Genomic DNA, 12,683 nt, shown 5'->3' with positions numbered 1-12,683 from the left:
AGAGCGAATCACAAAACCCACTGATAAAGGAGGTTTCGGAGCAAACATATATTTAACTGTCTTAACAGAAACAGGAGATTTACACCGGTGGAGCTATTTACCAACCTGCGTATCACAATAAATTAAAACAATTGCTTTCAGGACAGCCCTCCTTACTTTCAGGTGACCTACCCCCACCCCCAACACTGCCTAAATCCTCTTTTCTGCAGCGCCAGCCCTCCTCCTCCTGGAAAAGATGGAGTCAGACTTGTGCCCCAAAGCTCACAGGACCCAGAAGCCTCTTACAGCGGGCCCCGCCGCCAAGTGCTCAGATAGGACGCAGAGGCTGCGATTCCCTCGAAAGTGCCCCGGCGTGAGAAGGGCATCAAGTGGCCTCTCCTGACACGGAAAACCCAGGTGGTGGACGCTTACAAAGGACCGGCCAGCAGGACACAGTGGTCCCTCCACTCAGGCCGCACTCAAGAGACTCCTGAACTGCAGGTTTATCACTGAAAACGCCGAGGCCCTCTGTCTGCTCTGTGAGCCCCGGGAGAGACACGGAGGGCGCCCGTGTTTCTGTAACTGGGAGAAGCGGCAGGCGAGTCTGCAGCCTGGGCCACCACACCCTCCGAACCCCACTCTCCTCCCACGGAGCCCGGCCCAGAGCCCTTCGGCTGGGGAAAACCCGCTCCCACAGGCTAGGGGTCTGGGGGTCGACTGCACATCCAAAAAGTGATCAGAGCCGACACTCTATAATCAACGCAGCATCAACAGGGACAGAGGCATCCGCGGAAAGCAGCAAGACTTTTAGAAACAAGCTAAGTGGGTGGAAAGCAGCCTGGACCCACAGGTCTTGCTGCTCCTTCCAGAACTTTTGGCTCCAGTTCCCAGTGCCCGGTGTGTGCGGGGGGCAGGAAAGTGAAAGACAGCAGGAGAAAGCGCTTTCGGGACCGGGAGGCGGGGCTCGCGGGTTCCAGCCCGCACCCAGACGTGGGGTCGCCTCCGGGCCACCGGCGGCGGGGTGGGCTGCGCACCTTGAGATAGTCGTTCTCCGAGCGCAGCTCCTCCATCTCCCGCAGCAGCTCCTCCGCCGCCGCCGCCGGTACCAGCCGGGGCTGCTCGCCCGGGCCGTGCTCCTTGGGGTTCCCGGGGACCGTTCGCTCTGGCGGAGCGCACCCCCCGGCATCCTCCGCCACGCCGGGCCCCGGGGACCCCGCGGGGACCCCGCTCGGGCTGCTCCGACCCCCGAGGCAGGCGGCGGGGGGCGCGGCGAGGAGCGGGAAGGGCTCGGGGCTGCCCGTAGGCGCCCCCCGAGCCGCGGGGCTCGTCGTGGGGGCTCCCCGCAGGGGTTCCCGGTCGCTGGAGCCCGTGCCGGACTCGGCGTCGCTGCTGGCGGCGGGGATCAGGCGCTGCTCGTCGGACAGCGGGTCGGAGGGGCAGTCGGAGAGATCGGAGCTGCTGTCGGTGTGGCTGATGCGCGAGCCGGGGGCCGGGGAGCCGGCCGCGGGGGTCACGGCGAGGATCACGGCGGGGACCGGGACAATAGGAACCCGGGGACCGGAGGCGCGGGCGGGGACCACACCGGAGCCGCGTTTGGCTTTGCGGCCCTTGGCAGCGGCGGGCAGCGGCTCGGCCCCGAGCGGCGGCTTCCCGACCCGGGGCAGCGGCTCGGCGGGCGCCGCGCGCGCCGCCTTCCTGGGGCCCGGAGCGGCCTTGGCGCCGCCCGCTGCTCTGGCCCCGGCGCCCGGCGGCAGCTTGTCCTTCGCGCCGGGGGCGCCGCCGCTGCGCCGGGAGACGCGGCCGGGCGCGGCCGGGGGCCCCGGCGAGGGCGGCGCCTTGCCCGCGAGGCTGGGCGAGCGCGGAGCGGCGGGCGCCGGGGCTCGGCCCGAGGAAGGGGCGGCCGGGCCGGGGGCCGCGGGCCGGCCGTGCAGGTCCTTGAGAAATGGCCTGGCGGGCGAGGGCGCGCGGTGCAGCCGCCTTCGCTCGGCCAGCGGGTGGAGATAGTGGTGGCGGTGGTGCTGGCCGGGCGGCTGCGGCTTCGCATCCGGGGCGCCGCCGGCCGCGGGGCCATTCAGCGTCTCCATGGCCGGGGCCCGGGCCGCGAGCAGCAGCTCAGGCGGCGGATGCTCCGGGCGGCGGCGGCGTGCAGCCTCCCCGCACGCCCGCTCATCACTGTCCGCCAGCCCCGCCCGGTGTGCGCCTCGCACTCCCGCGCCGCCGCCGTCCCCCGCACCCCGGCCTCGAGGATCCCCGCGGGGCTCGCGGCCTCCGTCTCCCGGCTCTCCTCCGGCTGAGGTCACCCGCGTTCGCGTTCTCCGGGCGCGGCGGCGCGGCGGCTCCCTGCCGCTCGCATCCTCTGCGCGCGGCGCGCCGGGCTCGCACACCCGCCCTAGTCCAGCGGCAGCGACGCTGGCGGCGCGCTCCCCGCTCCCGCGCCTCGCTCTCCGCCCAGCCCGCTCTCCGCAGCACCGCCCGCTCGGGCCCGCGCCCCCCTCCCAGCGCGGGCCCGCCGCCCGGTGCGCATGTCCCGCCTCCCGCCAGCCGGCGCCGCGATGGGGGCGGGGCTGCGCTCCCGGACTGGGCGCCGGCTGTGATCCCCGGCCCTCTCCGCCCTGGGACCCTCGTGCTTTTGGAGGCCAGGGAGGCAGTACGGGAGCTGGGAAGGGGCAGAGGTGAACTGGGGGGGGGGGGGGGCGGGCGCTGCCCCCCGGGGTGGCGGCAACCTGGAAGTCCGGGAGGGTGCCTGGGCCCCAATGCGGGGTGCACTCTCGGGGCGCCGACGTCCCCTCCGCGGAACAACGCCGCTCCACAGGCCCCCGCATCCAGGCCGGCCTCCCACGGCCCCTTAGTTCCGCCCCACCGTCCTCCCTCTCAGGGCCGAAGTCTCCACCCTCCTTTAAGGAGTGCTGGGACCCGACGCAGCTACCTATCGGGTCCAAAGGCGCACGGGGCTAAAGAGTTGGCACCCCAGTGGCCTCTGGGGCTCAGAGGAGGAGCCGCTGTTGGAGTAGGAGAAGCATCTCGCCAAGTTTGGCGTCAGAAAGGGAACTCACATTTAGTGTCGGCTGCAAGCCAGGCCCTGTTAGACACTCCAGCCACTCGGGCAGCGGCATTGTTTCATTTCATCCTCATAACAAACCCGACTACGAATTACTTCTGTCTTCTTGAAGGATGAGGACATGGGTGCGGGAGGTGAAGTCAGTGCCGCAGCCAGTGCACGCTGGCTGGGACTCATGCCCGAGTCTGTGCAGTGTTCAGTCCTACGTGCTGTCCCTTCGGAGAACCCGGAGCTTGAGCGCCGCTTCGACCACAGGAGAGTCTAGCCTGGCTCACGGACCTTTTCAAGCCTCTGTATAATTAGAAAATACCTCCACCTGAGTGTGGGGCGTGACTCAGCAAGGATGAGAAAACACTGTGTAAGCTGTAAAGTGCAGCTTTTGTCCCAGGTGTTGGTTTGTAACAGAAAAGACCCTTCGTGTCCTATTACAAATTAATCACTAAAGGGATATTGCCTCTAAGCTTAAATTATACATAATGACCCGCCCATCTCTGGGAACCCCACCTCCCAGGGAATGAGCTTTAAGCTAAAACACCTTTGTTAAGCTCACAGGAAACCTCCTGACCAGGCCCACCTGTGAATGGCTGCAGGAAGGAAGAAATTAACACATTCCCCTCCAAGTTTGGCCAGAAACACGACTCTATCTCCTTCCCCTTTCAGTATAAAAGAATCCTGAATTGTAACTTGGAGAAGATGGCTCTTTGGGACATTAGGCCACCATCTCCTGGCCTGCTGGCTTTTTTTTTTTAAGATTTATTTATTTATTTTTATTTTGGGGGGCTGTGTTGGGTCTTCGTCGCTGTGCGTGGGCTTTCTCTAGTTGCGGCACGCAGGGGCTACTATTCGTTGCGGTGCACGGGCTTCTCATTGCGGTGGCTTCTCTTGTTGCAGAGCACGGTGTCTAGGCGCACAGGATTCAATAGTTGTGGCTCGAGGGCTCTAGAGCGCAGGCTCAGTAGTTGTGGCGCATGGGCTTAGCTGCTCCGAGGCATGTGGGATCTTCCCGGCTCAGGGCTCGAACCTGTGTCCCCTGCATTGTGGCCTGCTGGCTTTCTGAATGAAGTCGCTACTCCTTGCCCCAACAGCTCACCTCTGGATTCATTGGCCGGTCGTGCAGCGAGCAGTACAAACTTGGACTCAGTAACAGGATGATGGGCAATACTCAGAGGAATAAGGGCCAGCCTGCCGTCTAGACTTGGCTTTGCTGGGAGGCAAAGGCGGGCAGTGCTTACAAGTTGCTGGGGTCGGCACGGACCCTGACCCCGGAAGGATGGGCTGGTCTAGTAGGTGAGTACCCAGGTAGGTGGGACATTATCCTCGAGGCTGGAGGAGCCTTTGGAGGATGCTGAGCATGACTGATCTCTACTTAGGAGGATCCCACTGGCCGCAGCAGCAAGGAGAAGGAGGCAGGTGACAGGGAGCAGTTAGCAGCTGCGGCCAAAAGCGCAGATGAGGGCAGTGGTAGTAGGAATAGAGAAAGGGGGACAGATTTTTGAAGATAAAAGGAAAAATAGAACCTATAAGGGAAAAGAATCTGAAAAAGAATTTATCTATATGTATAACTGAATCACTGTGCTGTACAACTGAAACTAACACAACATGGTAAATCAACTATACTTCAGTAAAAATATATGTACATAAAAAATAAATAAAATGTTAAAAAAAAAGGGAAAACATAGACTCCAAAGTCTGTGATCTTAACCTTAAATCACCCTACTTAGCCACCTCCTTCAAAAAGTGCGGGACAGGGCTTCCCTGGTGGTGCAGTGGTTGAGAGTCCGCCTGCCGATGCAGGGGACACGGGTTCGTGCCCCGGTCCGGGAAGATCCCGCATGCCGCGGAGCGGCTGGGCCCGTGAGCCATGGCCGCTGGGCCTGCGCGTCTGGAGCCTGTGCTCCGCAACGGGAGAGGCCACAACAGTGAGAGGCCAGCGTACCGCAAAAAAAAAAAAAAAAGTGCGGGACAAAGTCATCACTGACGCAATAGCTAATAAGACCACAGCCATCTATCATGGGGTATTTGGAGAAAAAGGACACAGGTGGTGACAACAGTGCAGAAAGGCTGACAGGTGCCCTGCTCCCACGCCAGGCCCATCCAGCTCTCCCTAGAGGGCGCTCTAACTCTCCCTGGTGCCCAGTGATTAATCAGAAAGCGGCCGCCATCAGTCCCCAGAGCACAGCCCCCTGGAACTCTGGGACCTTCTCCTCGACCTTCTTCCAGAGACACAGACGTCCCCGACACCCTCACATTTCTCAAGAATTATGTCCAGGACACTTAGCACAAGCTTGCCAGCTCTCACACCGCATCTAATCATGCAAAAGACCAGCTCAAAAATGTTTCGGTAAGCTAGTCTTCCAAAAATATCAGCGAGGTGACCATACTCTTTGTGGCCAGCTTCCTTTCCCTCAGCTAGTAAGTCAAACAAACTTCATCCTCTGAACGATTAGCCTGGCGATTGTTTCCACTGGACCTTGGCAAGGAGGTGTCCAGGAATGCTTCCTTTGTTCCCAGCAGTCAGTGTGTTACAGGTGTACCAGATACCTGCTTGCATCATAGGTTTTTAAAGTCACAGATGATTTTAAAATAACGTTTTGTTCTTGTTAAATCAACTTAGTCTTAAGGCATTAGGGGTTTGCTATTTAAAGGAGCCTTAAAGTGCTTTGCTCTGGAAAACAACAACAAAATCCAGTGTGGGTGTGGCTGTTCAGGTCTGTCTGCCCTCAGATCCTGCCCCCTGCTCTGTGTAGCCAGGGAACAACCCACAAAGGTGGGCTTGCTGGGCTCCTGGGTTTGCTGATTGGGTTTGGCCTCTGAGAGGTGCAGTCAGGAGATTGGAAGGTAACAGCAAAGAAGAAATCAGGGGATTTCTTATCCTCTCTGTGCCTCAAGTGGCTTCTGAGCGGCTGGGTCTCCTCTGCGGACTGGCCTGTTGGGGTTCCAGCTTTCCCCAGATGACCTGCTCCTACCGGTAACTTCATCTCCTCACAAGCCTCTCAGTCAAGGATGGTTATGGCTTCCTGGGGCTGCAAATCTGTGGGTGACGTCACTGCCCCTGTTCGGCCCTTGATTCCCCCAGCCCATAACCAGTCCCTGCACTGCAGTGCCTGTCTAGGGCCTGCATGCAGCACTGGTGTGAAGAGTAGTTTGGGGAGATAAATTAGGAGCATGGGGTTAACATACAGACACTACTACATATAAAATAGATAACCAAAAAAAAAAAAAAAAAGATAACCAACAAGGACCTACTGTATAGCACAGGGATATACTCAGTATTCTGTAATAACCTATAAGGGAAAAGAATCTGAAAAAGAATGAATATATATATGAATATGTATAACTGAAAAGAAAATATATTACAAATATTCACTGAAAAATAAAGAGAAAATTCGGATTAAATAAATATTTAATTTTTTTTCTAAAAAAAGGAGTAATTTGCTATGGCTGTATCCACAGCCTTGTCAAAGAGCAGCGTGCTACAGTAACAAGAGCTGAGATATTGCCACCAGGCAGATCTGGGGCAAATCCTGCCTAAGTCACTTGCACTCTGTGTGGCCTTGGGTAAAGTATTATCATCAATATCATCATCATCACTATGATTTAATACCAGTGGAGTAATCTCCAATACTTTAAAATGTGAGCAAAGCGAACTTGGAGTGAGAGTTAGAAATCTAGTCTGTGTCTGTACAGTTATATAAAGCGAAACAAAATTTTTTTTCTTGTTTGACTCATAGAGGGGAAAAACATCACTGCCTCTGGTCGACAGAGTTCTTTGCAGAACTTCTGCACCCTCAAAACCTTGTCCACATGGGCTTCCCTGGTGGCACAGTGGTTGAGAGTCTGCCTGCCGGTGCAGGGGACACGGGTTCGTGCCCCGGTCCGGGAGCAGCTGGGCCCGTGAGCCAAGGCCGCTGAGCCTGCGCGTCCGGAGCCTGTGCTCCGCAACGGGAGAGGCCACAACAGTGAGAGGCCCGCGTACCGCAAAAAAAAAAAAACAAAAAACAAAACCTTGTCCACAGTACTTATCTATTTTCCAGTTACTTCCCTTATTTTAACACAAAGGCACTTTAGAATGTGAAATCATTCCTGGTCTAAGTCAGAAGAAGTCATCCTCTTTGAAAAGAGTGGAAAGAAGAGACTTTTAACAGAGTGGGCTGGTTTTGGGCGCTTCAGGAAAGGTGGGGTTGAAAAGGGACAGCTGGAAGTCAGGTGGCCCTCGTGGGGTGCAGGTGCCTCCCAGCTGCCCAGGCAGGGTTACTGCCAAAATGCCACGTGGGACTTGATGCAGGCCAATCCTACAAGGGCCCACAGACCCCTTCACGTGGCCAGACTGGCCCCTGTATATGGCATGGTGGTGGTCACGATGATGGCTTCAGAGGCTCAAAAATCTTGAGGACACCAGAAGCACCTGGGGAGCTTGTTACAAATGCAGGTTCTATGGCCACACGCCCTGGAGCTCTGATTTCAAAGGTGTGGAGTGGCGCCCCAATCTGAACTTTTGCGGTACGCGGGCCTCTCACTGCTGTGGCCTCTCCCGTTGCGGAGCACAGGCTCCGGACACGCAGGCTCAGCGGCCATGGCTCATGTGGGATCCTCCCGGACCAGGGCACGAACCCGTGTCCCCTGCATCGGCAGGCAGATTCTCAACCACTGCGCCACCAGGGAAGCCCCAATCTGAACTTTCAACAAGTACTTTTGATGCTGATGACCCTCTGACCACACCCGAGAAGCCCTGAGTTAGTGTTTCAAACACAGCTCCAAGCATCACAGGCTTGTCATTTGCATTTCCTCCTGGTTCTGTTTGAGAGTCCTTCCAATTTTGGTATGAGATTCTGGCGGATAAGAGAGGCAGAGACCACGATAAAGGTTTAGCCAGTGAAGCCCCAGCTGTAGACAATGTCACAAAGTCCAGGCCTGTCCTAGAGCCAGTCTTAAGTGGCGTCTCTCTGATCCAAGAACCCAGAGGAAGGGGCTAGATGGTGGCAAGGGGGCTCTTTGCTTGTGAGCAGTGGTTCTTTATGAGGAGGGAGCTCCCTCTTGGAGCATTTGGGAAGTTTGTTATGGTATTTTCTGTCATTGCAAAAACTGGGTTGGGGAGCACTAGCTGAATTTAGGAGGGGAGTCAGGGATGCTGGATGTTTTGCAATAACCCCAGAGAATCGCCCCATACGCTGCACAACTTCCAAATGTCCTCCTGAAACATTCATGAAGGTAAAAAAAAAAAAAAATTTCTTTGCTTACCATCATCTGAGCCTAGAACGTAACTGTTTATCTTAGTCCAGTCGGGCTGCTATAACAGAATCCCACAGAACGGGTGGCTTATAAAAACAGACATTTATTTCTCACAGTTCTGGAGGCTGGAAGTCTGAGCTCAAGGCACCAGCAAGGTCAAATTCTGGAGAGCACCCACTTCTGGGTTACAGACCAACATCTCACGTCCTCACCTGGCAGAAGGGGCAAAGGATCTCTCTGGGGCCTCTTTTATAGAGGCACTTATCCCAGCCATGCAGCCTCCACCATCATGAGCTAATCACTTCCCAAAGGCCCCACCTCCTAATACCATCACCTTGGGCATTAGGACTTAACATGAATTTTGGGGGGACACAACATTCAATCTATAGCACGGTTTCACACCTAAACACAACACTTTTACATATAAGGCAATATTTTTAGTTTGTTTTACTATATACTGGATTTTTTTAAGGCATGCAGCTGCAATAGAAATCAAGACTGGACTTCATTTTATTTGGAGATTTGCAATGAGTTGTTGTGTTTTTTTAAAATTTAATTAATTAATTTATTTTTGGCTGTGTTGGGTCTTCATTGCTGCGCGGGCTTTCTCTAGTTGCGGCGAGCGCGGGTTACTCTCCGTTGCGGTGCGCAGCATCTCATTGCGGTGGCGTCTCTTGTTGCGGAGCATGCGCTCTAGGCGCGCAGGCTCCAGTAGTTGTGGTTCATGGGCTCTAAAGTGCAGGCTCAGTAGTTGTGGCGCACGGCCTTAGTTGCTCCGCGGCATGTGAGATCTTCCCACACCAGGTCTCGAACCCGGGTCCCCTCCATTGGCAGGCGGATTCTGAACCACTGCGCCACCTGGGAAGCCCTGCAATAAGTTTTTCATCTTTGATCATTTCGTCATTGATGGCAGTGCCACTCAAGATATTTGAGTCATCAGTATAACACCTGTATTTGCATTTTTGCAATCGTCTCTGTGTATAAGATCTGAGTACTTCATTGTATATATTTTCTAGTATATTTGTAAGCTTTATATGTTAAATACATATTATTTTGTTATAAATAACTTTATTATTTCTCTTTTATATTACTATCAGAGCATTGTATTGATTTTTTAAAAATACATGTTTTGGGGAGATGTTCACACACTAACTGATTCTCATTTCACGAAAGGAAAGGGCATTTGTAAGAAAAGGTGGGGCGATGTGCTGCCCTTGCTGGGAACCGGGGCTCCTGCCCGGAAAGAGATGAGCTATTGTGGAGGGTGCCCCCTCGTGGTGGGTGTTGGGATGACATCCCTTCCCCCACAGGAAGAAAATTGAATCTAGAAGTGTCCCCTGGGGGGGAGGAAGAGGAGGTTGGAGATTCTAAGACGTGTCCTTTCATTAAAGGAAGCAGTGTTTCATTATGCAAGCTTTTGCATGTTTGCTAAACTTGAAATTAAAAATTCAGACTTCTTTCCTCTTACAACATAACTGCTAAAATTTGTAAAATTATTTTTAAAAAACGATTGTGGGATTCACAGCTTGATGCGCATGGAAAACATACTGCTGAAAAAAGTAAAACTCGGGACTTCCCTGGTGGTCTAGTGGTTAAGACTCCGCACTCCCAATACAGGGGACGTGGATTCGATCCCTGGTTGGGGAACTAAGATCCCACATGCTACCTCGGCGTGGCCAAAATAATAATAATAAAATTTTAAAAAGGAAAACTCAGCAAAGTACTCTATCTTTCCAGATCGGCAGCATGTGGACTCTGGAAAAATTCAGGGAAATTAATAGGTTATGTTGTCACCGCTTTAATTTAGAACATCGCTCATTTCCTCATGCAGGTTCTGAAATGCATGGCATTTCTTGTTTTATTGTAACTCACCATTATTTATTTCTCTACTTACAGACTTACAACCCTTCAGAACAGAAAAGGAGATATGAGGCCAATAACTACTTCCTCCTGCTGACTCTGGGGTTCCTGCCCAACTTCAATGCTCATCTTCCCATAGAAAATAAGAGTAGGTTCACATGGAAAGCAGAAATAGAACAGGCATTTGTAGGTTGCATAGCAGACAGTACTTAGGGCATACATTTCCTGATTAATACAGAAGATGGGATACTGTTTAAGACAACACACACAAGGGAATTCCCTGGTGGTCCAGTGGTTAGGACTCCACATTTTCACTGCCGAGGGCCCAGGTTCAGTCCCTGGTTGGGAAACTAAGATTCCCCCAAGCTGCATAGCACGGCACACCCCCCCAGAAGAAACTCACACATAAAATACATTTTCATTATTAATTCTCATAAAATTACCGTCAAGCTCATTTTAGGAACGAGGAGATAGAATGATGTGGGTTCTATGCCTGGGCACAGTGGTTTGTTCAGATACCTTGGACAAAAGAGCTCAGTCTTCCTGGGCCTTCAAGGCCTAATCTATCAAGTTAGAGAGTTGAACTGAAGCTTTAGTGTATGTCCCAGCTTCACATATCCGAGGACTGAGGTAAACTTTTCAGTGCTATTTTAATTATCAACATGGGATTATTCATAGGAAACTGTAGGTCACCTCTGTTCATTCTCAAAGTATCCTCAAAGAATATGAACTAATTTTCATACAAGAACAGTATCATTTAGAAGGTTAATAGGATGGAATAAGTATGACAAACGTTAGACATATTCCTACTTACCGTACTGGGGCAGACTACTGAGAGTTAATCATGTTTTTAAGAGATTCTCAGTATTATTCCTGAGGATAAGTCCATTTCATATTTGCCTCTTTAAATATTTAAATCTAGGAATTTGAGCACAGAGAGAAAGCACTGCAGTCCTCTCGCTCATCAGCTCCTATCTGGGAAACCCCGGGGCTGGTATCCACTGGTTGTAATTCTGAAGCAGACCTCCCTTCCATAATTAGGGTGATTGTATAATTTATCATCCAGACCGTAGAATATTTGAGAATGAAAGGGGGCACAGTTAGTAATTACACGAGACAACAGGCCTGAAGTGGACCAGGGCAGCTGGTTCAGGCTGTACAGTCACCTGTGATTAATGTCCATTCCTCAAGGTAAGAATGTCTCCAGATTGGGTCAGACTGACTCATGTTTACATCCACTTACTCTAAGAACATGAACTCTTTTCACTTTGTTTATCTCTTTTAAATATACTTGGGAGAGAAGCCTGTTAAAGAATCTCCACAGCCTGTTCATCCACTCGCTCATGTACTCATTCATTCAAAGATTATTTATTGGGGCTTCCCTGGTGGCGCAGTGGTTAAGAATCCATCTGCCGATGCAGGGGACACAGGTTCGATCCCTGGTCTGGGAAGATCCACATGCCGTGGAGCAACTAAGCCCGTGCGCCACAACTGCTGAGCCTGCGACCCACAACTACTGAGCCCTTGCACCTACAGCCCGTGCTCCGCAACAAGAGAAGCCACCACAATGAGAAGCCTGCGCACCACAACAAAGAGTAGCCCATGCTTGCCGCAACTAGACAAAGCCTGCGTGCAGCAATGAAGACCCAATGCAGCCTAAAAAAAGAAAAAGAAAAAGATTATTTATTGAACCCCTTCTAAAATGCTAGGCTATGTATAGATATTGGGAATAGCAGGGATGAAAAAAACATGGCATCTGCCTTTTTGGGGCTCATCATCTCATATAGAAAATATAATGAGGAAGAGAAAAGCTGCCCCAGGTACCAGAGCTGGCCTCCGTATCACCTAGGCCTCCACGTTCCTAGGGTCTGCCTGGCTCTCAAAGCCAGGCCCTGGCAGTCTCCTATCGAATATATACAATGTTACAGAACCTCAACATCAGACAAGGTCACTCTGGGACTGTGATGGGTCAAGACAAAAGCAAGACCACTCTGTAGTCATGTCTGAATACAGACGAAACACGGATATTTTCTAAACCACAGAAATGACCAAATATCCCTTTCTCCCTGCTATTTGAGCTGCTGTTTCTTACCAATTACAGCGTCAGTCTTGCCCAAGTGGTCCCCCCTTCTAGGTGAGATTAAGACACCCAGTCATAGAATTATCCCTGCTTCCTGACAGCATCCAATCCACCCCAAAGCCCTGCTCCATTGGACCCTCCCCAAATCACCTAACACAAGTCCAAATCCATGTCCTGCAGAGGGCTTCCCACAGTGTCCATCCCTCCACTGCCATGGGCAATAAACCCAACGTACTCAACCGCGGTGTGTGAGCTCCTGGTGAGGATAATTATGACTCCGGAGGAAACCTAACATAGCACCCATTCTCTGTTTTACAAATATATCAATATGTGCTTTAATGGGTCTTGTTTCTCTTTGAAAAAGACGGCATAAATATGGAAAAAAAAGTATTGATATATTTAAATGCTATAAATCTCTGAGCAGCTAAATCTGCTTACTGTTTGCCCAGATCAAAGCCTGCTTTGGAGATGAAGAGA

The 12,683-nt window shown here is 52.7% G+C and overlaps 1 protein-coding gene across 2 annotated transcripts in view; it reads right to left on the bottom strand.

Moving 5' to 3' along the window:
• MTCL1 (microtubule crosslinking factor 1) overlaps nucleotides 1-2,063 on the bottom strand; it is a 122,750-nt gene extending 120,687 nt beyond the window's left edge. For both annotated transcript variants that reach the window (XM_060121848.1, XM_060121847.1), the window contains exon 1: nucleotides 1,014-2,063. In XM_060121848.1, the coding sequence (XP_059977831.1) occupies nucleotides 1,014-2,063 (1,050 nt within the window). The remainder of the gene's footprint in view (nucleotides 1-1,013) is intronic.
• Nucleotides 2,064-12,683: the final 10,620 nt, after the last annotated feature.

Source organism: Lagenorhynchus albirostris, chromosome 14 (genome assembly GCF_949774975.1).
Source record: "Lagenorhynchus albirostris chromosome 14, mLagAlb1.1, whole genome shotgun sequence".
NCBI lineage: Eukaryota > Metazoa > Chordata > Mammalia > Artiodactyla > Delphinidae > Lagenorhynchus > Lagenorhynchus albirostris.
This window is presented reverse-complemented; position numbering and strand designations above follow the sequence as displayed.